Genomic DNA, 15,883 nt, shown 5'->3' on the forward strand with positions numbered 1-15,883 from the left:
GAAGTTGCCATTCAGAAGCCAATACGAAGTATTTTTATTTCAGGGGTCCTGTTAGGTGGACACAAAATTCTGTGTAAGATAACTTAAAATGGACTAAACTCAATGTATTCTCTTTTTGAAACAAGTCTGTTGAAACTTGTCAAAACAGCAAGCGCAATGTTGACAAAAAAAATTGTCCCCCAAACCAAGCAGAAATTATGCTCAACTGTCCTACCATTAGTTTTGTCATAAACTGTAACAGGCGTTTTATGTCAAGTGAATCTACAGTGAAAATTCTGATATAAAAACATGTGAAATATATAAAAACTCTTAAGGTGTCATTTGTATGTGCATGTAAATATTTACAAATAATATCCTATTTCTACCATACAAAACAACTGTATATACTAAAGAGAAGAATGAGTTGCAATCAGAATGCATGCTCTGCTCTTCCAAGCTGCTCTGTGAGGAGGACTTCTATATATACAAAGGATCTGTTTTTCCCTAGAGACTCTGCAGAGGAGAAGGGCTCTCCCAACACGGAGTATCTTCTCGCTTCTGTCAAGCAGCACACGACAGACTGGGTGGGCAAAAAGGCATCTGCCTCCCACAGCCAGCAAGTGCACACCTTCCATCTACAGCGTGGGCCTACCAGTCAGCACACTATGCCTTCAGAAAGGAGCAGCAGCAGCTTCTTAAAGGTTTTGCTTCCCCAGGTTCACTGGCATCTGCACAATATGTGCAACCTTGACCTGCAATGGCAGGTTTCCTAAACAGACTGCTACTGACAGCATCTTTATTTCTGCATGTCACATGGGCTTTGGAGTGCAATGGTAGAATTCAAGCCAGCTATACATGGATTCCTCAAGTCATCAATGTTAGAACTCCCGCTAACATTAAAGGGGCCAGATTTAATCTACAACATGCTAATTTCTCCTACAGAAGCATACTAATGTACATGAACATAAATTTACAAAGGAGTTGCAGCCTTGCAGCTATCTTTTATACTTGATCCCAAGATAGACTTTTCACTTTGTCTTATCTAAGAATGATTAGTTCACTTTATAGTAGCTTCAGAAAATTTGATTTGGTTCCTTTTTGCTGTATGCAAAAGGCATAAGAAAGTAAATCATTACCTACAATACTAGCAGGTGTACCTTAAGCAGAATTTACACAGAAGTACTGAACTATAAGTATCTACACATAATTTGAAGTTAAAAACTCAACTGACTTTTAAGCAGAGCAGGCAATGGAAGACTACAGAAACCATATGCATTACTAGGTTCCCTGCAACATTACCAGAAACCCCAGTAAACATTCTATACTAGAATCATTATGCTTGTGGTACCTAAGGCAACAATCACTTTTTATCCAGCACTACCAGGTCTCAGGGGAAAATAAAAAAAAAAAAAGACCTGTACAATTATTTTGGTCAGACTGCTTATCTTCAGTATTGCATTACCTCTAATTCTATGGGAACAGTTCCATGATGTGACTTTAACTAATGAAAATTTCTGTAATGAATTCTAAACTCCAGATAGTCACAAGAGATACATAATGTAATTAAAGCTATATATTTTGCCTTAGCATGTTATACACCTCCAATCAATCATAGAAGGAAATGCTTTCTATGGAAGGCAGTAATTATGTAAAATTTTGCCTTGGTTGTAATCTTGTAGTGGAATTTATTTGTTTCATAGACATTTACATTATTTTTAACTTCATCTTTATGGAGGTTTATTAGAAGAAATGTAATCTGACCAGAAGCCATTTTCCAAAAATAGCTAGAATCCCAAATTCCAATCTTTAGGGAAACCATAGAAAAGTGCAATCACAAAGGCTGCAATGCTTTTAAGCAATATTAGCAGAATCTATTTAGAAGATTTAAAATTACTGGTTTGAGTGTTCTACACCTCCTGTTAAGGGTAATTCATCTTCATTCACTGCAAAAGGACTGTTGCATACTCATGAGTGAGCTATACCTGGACCCATGAGAAGCTTGTCAAGAAAAAGGTAGTGGCCCAATCACCACTTTTCTAAATATATTTTTCTATACAAAATATTTTCAAGGTATAATCCTTAGCTCTTTGTACAGTACTCTATGATTTAAACAACAATATTCAGTAAAATAGTGTGTGAAACTGCCAACACCAAATGGAATGAGCACTCTGCCATTTTGCTAGTGTAATCAATGTTAGGACCAGAAAAATTTTCTAACACGCAAGCAAAAATTTTCCATAGTTTTTGAATCTTGACTGTACACTTCATGATTTTGGCTATGATTTGCACCACACTCGTAAGATACACGAATATCTTATGCACATTTCAATAGCAGAATGGCACTTGGCTTGCTCTAATAGAAACAACAGAGATGCAACTGACAATTTTAAGAAAGGTAATGTCCTTATTTGCATGCTGAAAATCTGGTTGTGTCCCCCTAATCCAGGCACATCCATTCATTGTGCAATCTGTCGATGGGTAAACAAATAGTGCAGGATTCATCTCAGCGGGATCTGGCCCTTTGGTCTAACCGAAGTCAATTCTAGGTCGATACTGAAGTACCATAGGGTAAGACTGAAAACAAAAGCAAGAGAAAAACAACAACAAAAACAGACAAGAAAACATAATTCATTAAAAATACACCGAAAATGCAATTAAGGATTGCCTTAGGAATAACCAGAGCTTATCCCTATGATGAATGTATGCTACAATCACTTTTATTCATATGAAATAATTCTATACGTTTCAACAATCAAATCAATACGTGTACTTCAAATCTATATTTAATCTGTCAGTTCGTTGTAGGTACTTGTCATTAATATAAAACTCTTGTATCTGCTTTTAAATTTTGTCATATGACACGTACACTTAAGAGTTTGAGAAAACACAATCTTGAAAATTTTATACTTTTTAAACAAAGCCTATTTACAGAGTATGTACTTTGATGATTTTTATACATATGGAGGTTCCATAGCTATACTAGAGTAGCCAGCACTAGTTAATGGGAGCCAGGGTACTCTGGTATTAAAAATAATTAAAAAAAAACCAAAACAAAACAACAAAAACACATTAAATTGCTGTCAGCTGATTTTCCAGGAGATGAGGGCTAATTTCTTTCCAAATTTCAAACTCCTCTATTTCAGACCTAGTGATATATTTTATTAGTTCCTACTGGGGGAAAAAAAAAAAAAAAAGGTACATCAACTGCTTGGATCCCTGAATTGGACAAAACTGTTATGGAACAGGAGGCAAGAGTAGGTGGGTTTCCAGAGAGTGCCATGGAATACCTGGGCACTTGTCATGGAAGTGCTATTTTACTAAATGCCTCGTTTTTCAGTCTGTCAGCATTTCATTTAAGTCTGACGTTTTCACCTCAATTTTATTAGGATACTGGATGTTTTCTCTAGCACAAATTCCAGGAAAATCTTATTGTCTCACCAGCTGTATGGCTTAACTACCTCTCTGCCACAGGGCAGAGTAACACAGCTAATTTAAGGGGGGGGTTACTGCAAATTTGGAAATACAAAGAATTACTGAAGATGCTATCATTAAATGCAGAAATATTTCACTGCATCCTTCAAATACAATACAGATGAATTTCAGTGGTCAAAAACGAACGATAACAGTACAGAGATCTATACAGGTTAATCAACTTCCTATGCTGTGGTAATGAAACAATCACCAGAACTAAATGTACATGCTTGCTGGGGATTTACAAACTGCAGTGCGGAGAAATCACCACATAAAGCCAGAGGTATTCAGAAGTAGCAGGAGCATTTAGGAAAGGCACAGGGAGCACCACATATAGTCTGCATGTGCAATTAACAAACACATATTTGTATTAGAAATTACTCAGTCTCTGTTTTATTTACATAAGATATGACTACCATACTATTTAAATGCTATTTCACATGCTTTTTCAATTTGATTACATAAATTGTCTCTAAAAGACAACTCTCATTGCAAGTGCACACAGGCAGAGACAGAGAAGTCACCTCATCAAAACTGCCATGTGAAGCAGTGAGGCTCAGTGTTCTTGCAAAACAAAATTACAAAGCCACGGTACAATTAAAATGCACTATGTTGCAACAGTTCTAATTATTGAACTAGGTATGACTGCAGTAGGTCACTCTCATCCATAGTGAGGAGTGACCCTCTATCATTATTTTTTTTCCCAAGCAAAAATATTATTTCAAACTTCTAGAGTAACTTTTAGAAATTAGTTCAAATCAAAATTCTTAATGAGGAATCTGAAATACCGTTTCACATAGGTATGAACCAGATTGAGCAATGAAATCTGGAAATCAAATTCAGTTTGCAGATTCGGGAGGTTTCGGGTTGTTATATCTAGAGATAAGGTATTATCCCATTTCTACAGTGTTAGAAAAATCTAACATTTCCTTGCTTTGTTAAAAAGAACATATGAATTGCCACAAAAAGCTGACACTAACATCACTTCTTTTGATTCACACTCTTCATTTCGAGCCCTTGTCAGTGACTGCCCAATGCTACTTCTGAGAAGGATGAGCTAGGAAGAGGTAGATAATCCTTCCAGACTGATGCAGCTATCAGCCTACTGAGCCCTCTTCTCTCTAACAAAAAGACAAATGGCCTAATGTGAAGTAAAAGAAATCCCTAAACCTTTTGAATAGATGCTACCTATTCATCCAATAAAGGTTTCTCTGAAGGATGAAAATGTTCAGGCCTTGCTCATACAGTTTCAGCACTCTGCAGCAAGGAATTACAAAAACTCCGTAATGGGGACTACCACTGAAATCCTGACAGGACCTTAGTGACTGTAGTATGTACAGTCGTGAGTGCCTCTTACCTGATAAAAAGTGCCATCCTGTGAGCAGACGTGCGAAGATGAGCAGTTCTGACACCGAAACTGCGAAGGAGATGATGTTCTGATCAGATAAGAGGCATCCACAGCTGGACATAGACATTTAATGTTTTCTTAACTTCTCAAATGTAAAGGTTAAAATTAATTTACTTATTTAAAATAGGAAAGGCTTGTCTGATGAATAAATGGATATTTTCCCTTTACTACTCTACCTCTTGTAAGGTCCACAGGTCTGCCAGTAAAAGTTCATGGTGACTAGTACCAAAGATGGAGATAATGCCTTTATTTGATCTCCACCCAAAAGAAGAGATCGTTAGTTAATTGCCATCACAACTTCTGTTTTACAACAAGACTGGGCACAGTTAAGGAAAACAAAATCATGGAAGCCCAGTTGTTACTGGATGTATTACCAGAACAAAGTAATTTTTACAGGTTTTAGTTTGTCATCTCTGGCCTAAGGGGAGTATACCTGATTATACTATGTGTATGTAAACACAACTTAGAAATTTAATCAGGAGCTGTCAACTCTTATAGTCACTTAATGTTAAAAATTACAGCTCTGAGTTTTTTGAAAAATTTTAACCAGAACAAATAATCTTCTTTTTGTCATGATGATAGTTACTGTTGCTTCCAAATCAATGCAACTGCCAAAAGTCCATTTGTAGGCAGGGACTGCAGGATTAAATGTCATGAAGGTATTCCATTATCAGTAAAGCTGTTGCCTCAACACTTCTTAATAGTACAGCCAATGCTAACAAAAATGTAAGATGACAAGCCCAGCAAACACCCATTGTTTTCAATTCACTATTGGAAAAAGCACTATGTAAAGCTCTCTCATTGGTGAAATATTGGGGCTTCAGCAATCACCAAATTTCAGTGCAATATTACTTTCAAATTTAATGAATACTTGCCTATATACATTAACTCCCCTACTTCCTTATCAAAATCTATCCTTCCCCTTTCCCCTTCAGATTAAGGTAAAACTTTAAGAAACTTCTGATTTGTTAACTCCACAGTATGCTTAATCCTTTGTCTTCTCTGTCCATGCCTCAGTGCTTTTTATTTTGAGTACTAGGAAGCTTAAAAAAAAAAGCAAACAAACCACAAACCCAAACTCAAATATAGCCTCTGCTGGTCTGCGCGCACTACAAAGCAATAAAGAGTGAAGAACAATCAACAGCCACAGACAAATGTATAAAAGACAGACAAGAAATGGGGATATGACTTCTAAAATCTAAATAATTAAATATTTAAGGGCTACTAAATCAAACTGAATATCAGACTGAAAGAAATGTCTTTTAATAAATTAAATATTGCAATTATAAAATATACACATACAAAAAGGAAACCCCATGTAGCTGTGTTATCTGGATGTTAGTGTTATACAGCACATCTAAAAAGAAAACGGGTGTAGTGTTAAAAAAAAAAACAAGAACAAAACAATTGGATTTCACCAATAATTTTTCAGGGTCACTTTCAGTTTACTGACTGAATAAAAGATTCTTAATAAAGAAGTGCTGGATGCAGATTCCCCAAGTACTGTAGCTCAAAAGGTCACTCAAAACAGATTTCCAGAAAAAGAACAAGTGCAGGGGTTTTCAGATACTTATCTTAAAACTCAGAGCAGAACTTGCATGTAAACTTTGTATACCTGCTATTTTTAAGGTTCAGATTCCACACTATATATGTGCTGCAGGGTTTCACTCATAGGGATTAACACAAGAAATCCAGAAAGCATGCAAAATACATTTATAAACAAGGGTTTTTTTTAAGGGTCACAGAACATATTTTGGACCAAGCTGTGAAAGCATCTATACTTCTATATCTCTGTGATAAATATACCAAACCACCACATATTAATAATGTAACAGCATTTACGTTTTCGCCTCTTAGTCTCCATCTTGTCATATAGATGAATTCCATAGTATGATCCTTCCCCATGATTTCTCCATTGCATAGGACATCCAGCTTAAAATACAACGGAACAAACAGTAAGACAAAGGGATGCAAAATTTTAATATCTAAATGAACTGCTAAGTTCTGCGAGTCAATCCCACAACTCCTATCATTATACAATAACTCCATCATATGTGCAGGCAAACCTGGAAAAATGCAACATGCTGACAATATGCTATTTTGTACAATAGCATTCCACTTTCTTTTTTCACTTTTGTGTTTTCAGTTAAGGTGCATAAAGAAGAAAGTCTGCTAAACTAGGTAGGAAATCACTAAATGTTACGAGATAACACTTGCTAATTTTATCAATACTACACAGTGTCTGTTTTGAGAGAAAACCTTGTGCTGTATTTTGAAGGCCTTCTTACTATGCCAATGCTCTTTCAAGCCCAAAAATACAAAACAGAAGCACTGTCACTTTAACTTTTTTAACATAAGATGAAGTAATGAAAACAAAAAGTTTATAAATAACTATAAGTTACAAGGAAAATGCACTACTGAGTATACAAACATGGTTCTTCATTAACTGAAAGCACAGGAAAGTAATGATCTTACTATTAAGAATGACTGGTTTAAACTGTATTATACCATCTTCTATGGTCTGCTGAAAATGTTTCACAGCTCTTTCATTACTACAGGTGTAATGCTTTTCTGTTTTTTTTTTAGAGAAAGAATGACAAAATTTTGAAGTAAGCAGATACTACGTAATACAAGTAATTAAGGTGTCAGAGAGATTAAATTAACAAAAAGAAATTACATCAAAATGGCTGGTCAACATGTCATAACACTGTGACAAACTCCTGCATATAGCTCTGCAATACCTGTGCACCTAACCTAACTCAGCCTTACGAAAGCTGGGATGCTGCCATTTGTGCTAAAGGAAGCCTGCAGTTTGTGGAGTCATTGACTCCTGTTAGGGAACTGGCTGAATAAACAGTCTGTGCTGAGGTCAAAGTTCCTGTATCCCCGGGAAGAGGGAAACCAAAGGCAGGGGTCTCACACTTCCCAGCTCCACTCTGCTTTCCAACTTCTACGATGTTAGGAAATCCCCCCAGGGAACAGTCTTGGCCAAGATCAAATCACTCATGCAGCACAGACCCTCTCTCCATCAAATTCCACCTAATTCCAGAGAAGGTGCAAAAGAAGTGTCTGTTTTTTGAAAGATTCAAATTGTATTGCTCCGCATTTCTTCATAGTTACTGGATAGTTTCAAGTTCAAATATGATAAAATTTCCTAAAACCCTCATACTTTGTATGGAAATAAATTCTTTCAAATGTACCTCATAAGAACTTGGAAGTTTTAATTTTAAGCTGAGAAACTTTTTGATAGTTCCCACAGTCACTCTAGTAGAACAGCGGATAAATTTCTTCATTAAACCCTAAAGCAACAGAAAAAAAAATGTTAGACATTTTGAAGCATGTAAGAAATATTTAATGCAAGAAGAGCTGTAATCAGTGTTTTTTTTTTCCAACCAGTTTCACTGCAAGTTCATTTTTGTTCACTTCTAAGCAAAATTTACAAGATGACAAACAAGTTAATTTGACCCATCTCTGGTTCTAAAGAAATTTCCAAGAGAGAGGGAAATAACCACACCAAAACCCAGTGAGACCACCAAAAGCCCCAGAAGAACTTAACTAATCTAAGTGTTTTTATTAGTAACACTTAGAGTCAAACGTATTATAATTCTTAGAATTTCTTCAGCCCTTGAGAGAAAAAGGAAGTAAAAACATCCTCAACTAATCTAGGCAAAATACAGGGAAGCTACAAACCTGAGACATGATCTATTACAGATTCTGTGATCCAGAATCTAAGAGTTTTGATTCAACAAGAAAGCTGGTAACCTGAGACTCCATCGTGGTGACGGAGATACAGATTTCTTACTGCGCACAGCAGAAACAGACAGTGACAGCACACACACGTTTTCTTGCTGAATCAAAACTTTATTACTCTGTAAGAACTTTCAAATTTATACATGTAACAATACACACACACAAAATGTAAGCAGTGTTTTGTTAGAAAAATTTGTAATATTTTATTTCTTGTCTGCATAATTTAATAAAACATTAAAACCTAGGAGGATTTCTAAACCCTTCTAAGCACCAGACTCAACACCATTAAGTAATCTTTCCTTCAGGATTAGAAAACAAATATCCCTAATTCTTAGTACAGCAGTGAGCAAGCATTATTGTACACATTTTAGAGATGGAAGTGACCTGCCCGAGGCCACAGAAGACACACCAGTGTCAGAAACAGGTTTACAGCTCAAAAGATCTGGATCCCAATCACGCAGCACCCAACATATCTGAAAAGCAACTTCATGGTGGCCTGGCAAAACAGCGACCCTGGAAGTGTAAGGCAGCTCACCTACAGCTCACTTTTTAAGTACCTCTGTGGCATGCTGTAGTTTACTGTGTAATGCATTTACATACCACCAAGGTTGTAGACTACAGAACTGTAATTCATAGAAAAAACTACAGTCCATTGTCACAGATGGATTTCTGTACAGAACTGTATTTTTTACAAAATTCCAAGATGCATTGAAATGTCTCAAACAAAAGGGCTGAATAAGCATGGAAGTGGAGACAAGTCACTACATTATAGCTTGCTGTCAATGGTTATAAAATTATTTAGTTCCTATAAAATGTTATTCTGCCAACAATAACAATAGCACAGAGTATCTTTACTACTCACTTTGACAACATTGTCTCCTGACTGCCCATTGTTGCGTAAGCAGTCAAGGCAGATAGCAATCTGTGGGTCACTCCTGTGATAGTCTTTATCTTCATCATTTTCATCACACTCTTCATCTACTTTGGGTTTATCAGCTTTTGGGCTTTCATCTGTAAAATATGAAGATCATATTATTTAAGTGTAAAATAATTAAAAGTCACAGTAGCAAAAAAACCCAAATTTAAAGTAATACTTCATTTTCAAGAACTTATTATTTCTTCAGATTAACTTCATACAATTTTAATACAGCACAGTCTTAAAATTGATCCATTTTTAAATCTCTGAAAACAAAGGTCTGCTATTGAAACTTTAATGTAATATGCAAACAACAGATTTCTGTGTGACAGAAGATAATTAGGCTGCTAGAGCACTAATGGTTATGGCTGTCTACTTCTGTTTGTGTCTAGTGATTAAAATCCTGCAGCTGCACATGCATCGAGTTAACAACATAAACCTACTCTGTGGTGGGAGACTTCACTGGTAAAATCATGCTTTTAAATAACAGTGGAATAACTAATTCCAAAATCGAGTTACTCAACAACATAAACCTAGTCTGTGGTGGGAGACTTCACTGGTAAAATCATGCTTTTAAATAACAGTGGAATAACTAATTCCAAACAGCTGTATATCAAAGTAACATAGGTAATCAATTAATATTAACTGTCTGCTGCAATAACCTAGTTGAGACAAGTTCCCAAAATGTTATGAAGAAGGAAAGATAGAACGTAACCTTCATCCACTTCTGATCTGGTCTAAGTAATTTAACTGTAAGAACTCCAGGTGTCTCTTTCCAGAAGGATTTTATAACTATATAGTCATATACTTATTCCCCTTTAAAAACAAAACAAAGCACAAACAAATGAAACAAAAGGAAAAAAAAGAGAAGAGGAATGGTCCCCATGTTTTTTGGCAGAGCACACATATCCCATATAATGACATATACTATGTTATCTCTCTTCACTGATGCTGTTACGTGTTCTATAGATTCCTGGCTTGCAAATCCAATCTGGAAAAGGTACCTTCTCCTACAGTTTTCAAAGCTATAGCATAGTTGAACACAGGAATGCTAAGATGAACAAGTACATCTAGATACGTATATAATGCCCATAAAAATGAACCATAAAATTGAGTTAATTTTTTACAGATTTGGAATACAGTATACAATACCATTATTGTACACATTTGTTTTTTCTGTGTCCCAAACTTACTTATTTTGATTTAAAACAAAGGCTGCTCTCTGTTGGAATAAAATGTTACACAAGCGACTTGTATAAGCTACTGTTGCATTTCCTGAAAAACTTTTAGGTAAAATTCTGCTGTTTTCCTACATTTACCACAAGCTTTTAAAGTAATTTAGAAGAATTAAGATGAGAAGATAGAATGAAAACTTGTATCAAGCTATGCCTGAGTTTCTAGACACAGTAATTCATTCAGTTCACACATTCATGATGTGTTTCAGGCTACATTCATTACTTTTCTTTCTCACAATTTCGAAGTATTTTATAAGTATTAAAGATTTGCCCACAAGTCCCTACTAGCTATTGATACTTTCAGTTGAATGTGTCATGCATACCGTTTGTTCCTATCATTTTGCTATGAACAGAATTTACAGTGTCAAACTGCAGGTTATTTTTTTTTTCTTTTTGTGAAAATCCAGAAAGCAAACTTTTAATCAAGCAGTTGCAGTCTACCTGTCACAAGCATTTGTCTGAGAAGCCTGCCTATGATTCACAGATTCTTTGGCAATGCAAACACATCCAGAACAGTTATTACTGCTGAGTAATAGAGGAAGATTTAGTTATGCAGTTTGAAAAGTCTAGAAGGGCAAACCCACGACATAACTAGGGAAATTAGCAAATTTACAATTGTAAAATCATTCCAGAAGTAGGCATATACACAAAAAAGGTCACATCTTTCAACATGTTCTGATAGAAATTAAAATGCTCCTCCATGTAAATGGCACCAGACTATTTACTATATCTTTGTAGAGATTAGAATTAATGATGTTTGTACAAGCAGCCTCTAGAAATCAATGTGATGGTCCATTAGAGGCATGTTATTAAAGTTCAATATGATAGAAGATTAAAGAAAGAAGAAAAAGAAGAAACAAAGAAATGTCAGTGTCACCAAAATACACCTGGTGTTCTACAAGTCAAAAACACCAAACCAAGAACAGAAGGCAGGAAAACCAAACCAACACCCAACGCACCTCCCCGCTCTTTCCTTAAGGTATAAATTGATCTATCTTTCCTTTTTTTCCCCCTTATCTTTCTTGCAATCCTAGGAAATTGCCTACATCCTTTGCTTTTCTCAGAAATTCAACACAAAACTGATCACCAGAGTGAGCCAATGGAAAGCTGTTTGCCCTCTTCTTTTTCCAGTTCAGACTGGAGAAGACCAATAAAAACTGTTTTCTCTGTACCACAGTATGTTTCCTATCCATCAGTTCCCTCTAGTAACCACTCTCTCAGTGGAGTCACCAATGCCCAAGACATGCTTTGTTGTTAGGGGATTTTTTTCTTCTGATATGTGAAAACTCTAAGTCCTGGGATTTTCTCACAGATCTTAGATGCTAAGGGTGGGATCTGCGTTGTGCCCTGTGGAACAGGAGATAACTGATGGATTCTTTTAAACTAGACTGACTAAATGATTGCAGGACATGGTATTGACAACTGAAACAGCCCCTTCTTACTGAAATTATTCTCACCAAACAATTTATTCTCAGGCAAGATTCTAAATGCTTGTTTAAGGCAGAAAATAGTTTAAATGCTCATGATTTGTTTCAATGAGTTGTCACAACTTTCAAAGGGTTTGTAGAACCAAATTTCCATAGACCAAGGATACAGTCACTAGCAGACCTAGATACACCTGTAGCTACTTGAAAGTATACTTCCAGAGTTAGAGCCTCCCTCTAATTCACAAAACAATGCACTTACTCATTACACTTAGTGACTGATCTCCATTAGGTTCAACATTAAATCATGGAAGGAAAGTAAGAACCAAAAGAATAATTGCTTAAAAGTAAGTCACATTCTACAGATTTGCAGAATATATGTTACTCTTCTATCCATGTATATAGCAGAAGATCACTTCCTAAACAGTCAATGAACATCTGTATTTCATGAAAATATTTTCTAAGTATTTGAAAAACTGAATAGATATACACTACACAGTATGTTGTAGTGAATTAAGATAATTTCATCTAAACTCTCCTGCAGTTCTTCATTGAATTATGTAAGAAAGAACCTTGTCCCTTAAAATGGATGCCAAAAGCAAAGCAATAGGATTAGTGAGAAAGTAAATGAAATGTTATGAAGTTGAAAAGAAGATATTATAAACAATTGAGTGGAGGAGAGTATTGCAAGAAGTTTACTTGACAATGATCCTTTACTAAAAACAGCTCTCTCTTTAGCTTTGCAGAGCCTTTTGAAAAACTTAAAAAATGCCCAAATCAAATAGGCTATGATATCAAAAGTTTGATGTCAAATTAGAAGAGCATAAAACCAGCTGAATGTAGTCCTCACTTAGCATCTCAGTGCTGAGCTCTCAAAGTTCATGGGTCAAATAAAAAAAAAAAAAAAAGAAGAAAAACCAAACCAAAACTATTTTTGAATCTATAAAAAACAATTATTTAGCATGTGTGGAAAACTGTTTTACTATTTGTCATAACTAATTCTTGACAAACTCCTACTTAACAGCTGGTCAAATTCAGTGACAGAAAATAATCTGTAAAAACCTCTAGTAGTCCTGCATCTTGCTGTATTAAGAAAATCAAGAATTCAAGTAGACAATCGTATGAGTGGTGAAAGTGAGAGCTCAGGGAAATGTAAATACAAATAATGGTAGGACAGCTCATGTTTGTAAAACAACTGTTTAATACTTAAGCAGCACCACATGAAGGCCCATAGATTTGTTATGAGTTCCTGTAGTATCTTTGAATTCAGCAAAAACAATGTAGATGAGTAAGTGTGTGAAGAAACAGGGCTTAATGAACAATGTTACTTAGCATACAAATGAGACAGGAAAAAAAAAATCGTCACCTTGTCCGTTTTCTTGAGGTTTGTTTTTCTTCCAAAATTCAATCTCTCGCTGCAGTTCCTCTAGTTAACATCAAAGAACAGTAATGTGAATTTTAAAATCAATACTTGAGGTATATAATCAGAAATAGCCATATTCCCTCCATCAACTTCAATAGGTACCCAAAACCAAATGTGAAACTCACGTTCTCGAAGTCCAGGCACCAGCTTAAATATAATTTCCTCTAAGGTGTTATCCAGCCTTTCAAAGGGAAAAAAAAACATCCCATGTTAAATACAAACTAGCATTTTAAACATTTTTAGCTTATAAATACATTTGAATAATAAAATCAGTCACATATTTCTGGCAAATAATAAATCCTGCAAAACCCAATTGATTTCAGCTTGAGAGACAACATGCATTAAAACTCATCACAACTACTTCTTGAATAGATTTCTTTTCAAATAACCAAGGAATTTATTTTTTAATGTATAACAGCAAAAATGAAGAAAAGAAAAGAGAAAAAATCATAATCTAAAAACTTCATTGTTTTAATTTGTGTTACAAGCAAACAATTGTTCTACTAAAAGTAAGGAGCCCAGAAAGCCAACTGTATCCGGGGCTGCATCAAGAGAAGTGTGTCCAGCAGGTTGAGGGAGGTGATTCTCCCCCCCTACTCCGCTCTGGTGAGACCCCACCTGGAATCCATCTCTGGAGCCCCCAGCACAAGAATAACATGGATCTGTTGGAGTAGATCCGGAGGAAAGCCATGAAGATGATCAGAAGGCTGGAACACCTCTCCTACAGGGACAGGCTGAGAGAGTCAGGGTTGTTCAGCCTGGAGAAAGCTCTGGGGAGACCTTATTGTAGCCTTCCAGTATCTGAAGGGCTTACAAGAAAGCTGGGGAGGGACTTTTTGCAATGGCTAGTAGTGATAGGACATGGGGTAATTGCTTCAAACTAGAAGAGGGTAGATTTAAATTACATGTAGAAGCTCTTCACTATGAGGGTGGTGAGACCCTGGAACAGGTTGTCCAGGGAAGTTGTGGATGTTCCATCACTAGATGTGTTCAAGACTAGGTTGGATGGGGCCTTGTGTAACCTGGTCTAGTGGGAGGTGTGCCTGCCCATGGCAGGGGGTTGGAACTAGGTGATTTTTAGGGTCCCTTCAGATGAACAGACTATCCCCTACTCATTACAACACATACAAGCCAGTCTTGGCAGGAGAAAAAGGACCACAGAGCACCCCTGCTCTCTAGCTAGCCAATTCTCAGTACCCAACATAAGCCATTTAAAAGACTTAGCCCTGCCAGGAGGCTGTCCAGCAGGCGGCAGTATGCAACACAGGCACGTCCTCTGACAGCCTCACCTGAGTGCCAGAAATAACTACCACAGTCCCTTCCAGGGCACACACCGCGTTTACCTTTGTTGATGAAGCTAAAATATTTTTCTTCCCTTTACTCTGAATTTTACCTACTTTCCTAACCATTTATCATCCACTTTCTAGTTCCACTTCCTCTCCATCTCACTCCTCCTTCAGTTTCCTCTGTCTCTCATTCTGCTTCCTTTCCCTTTCTCTCCTCTCCCCTCTAAATCTTCTCCTGTGAACATTAACTCCCACTGTCCAGGCTCCAAACAAAAACCTATCACACAACTAAGTAACACAGGCAGAGAAATTAAGTACCTCGAGATTTAGTCAGAGGTTACAATATGCTTTGGGTATATTTTTAGTTGCTCTAATTTTTCATCTCAGTAATGAAATCTCTCTCTCTATACACTTATATATTTGCATATATACACACGTGTATGTGTACATGTGATTAATAATACACCGTAGGCCTGTTATAAAACATATGACTTCTCTGTCTTTTGTTCACTAGCAGTGGCAAAGTAGGAAGATGACTGAAAGATTTTGATGAATGCCTAAAAGCCATTTTAATAGATAACAACTACCTTCTTATAATAAATATATGAGCATTCCAGGTTCTCCTCTTTACCAAATTCGCATTTCTCATTGAAAGCTTGTAATTAGACCTATTAACCAATCATCTTGTTCTGAGACTAGATCCCTGTGTAATCCATCAGTTCATAGAGAATGTCACACCATAAGAATACTCATGCTTAAGCTACAACCACAATCCATTTCTTCTTGTCAGGACAAAAAAAATCACAGCAAAACTTGACAATAATTTTGTCTACAAAATATAATATATATATTATAACCAGGACAATAATATACAAAACATAATGACATAAGGAAATAATACCAACCCTAGTAAATTCCAGATATAAATATCTATTTTAATATCAATGTAGGAATATTTATTCCTAAACTCACAGCAGTGTTACAAACTAAT

The 15,883-nt window shown here is 36.1% G+C and overlaps 1 protein-coding gene across 1 annotated transcript in view; it reads right to left on the reverse strand.

Moving 5' to 3' along the window:
- Positions 1–1,658: 1,658 nt before the first annotated feature.
- Positions 1,659–15,883, reverse strand: part of PCGF5 (polycomb group ring finger 5) — a 26,366-nt gene continuing 12,141 nt past the window's right edge. The window contains exons 3-9 of the mRNA XM_008946397.1: positions 13,732–13,787; positions 13,550–13,609; positions 9,471–9,619; positions 8,059–8,157; positions 6,701–6,790; positions 4,808–4,867; positions 1,659–2,553 (exon numbers count right to left, since the gene is read on the reverse strand). Of these exons, the coding sequence (XP_008944645.1) occupies positions 2,506–2,553; positions 4,808–4,867; positions 6,701–6,790; positions 8,059–8,157; positions 9,471–9,619; positions 13,550–13,609; positions 13,732–13,787 (562 nt within the window). The 3' untranslated portion in view covers positions 1,659–2,505. The remainder of the gene's footprint in view (positions 2,554–4,807; positions 4,868–6,700; positions 6,791–8,058; positions 8,158–9,470; positions 9,620–13,549; positions 13,610–13,731; positions 13,788–15,883) is intronic.

Source organism: Merops nubicus, unplaced genomic scaffold (genome assembly GCF_000691845.1).
Source record: "Merops nubicus isolate BGI_N331 unplaced genomic scaffold, ASM69184v1 scaffold7948, whole genome shotgun sequence".
Lineage (NCBI taxonomy): Eukaryota > Metazoa > Chordata > Aves > Coraciiformes > Meropidae > Merops > Merops nubicus.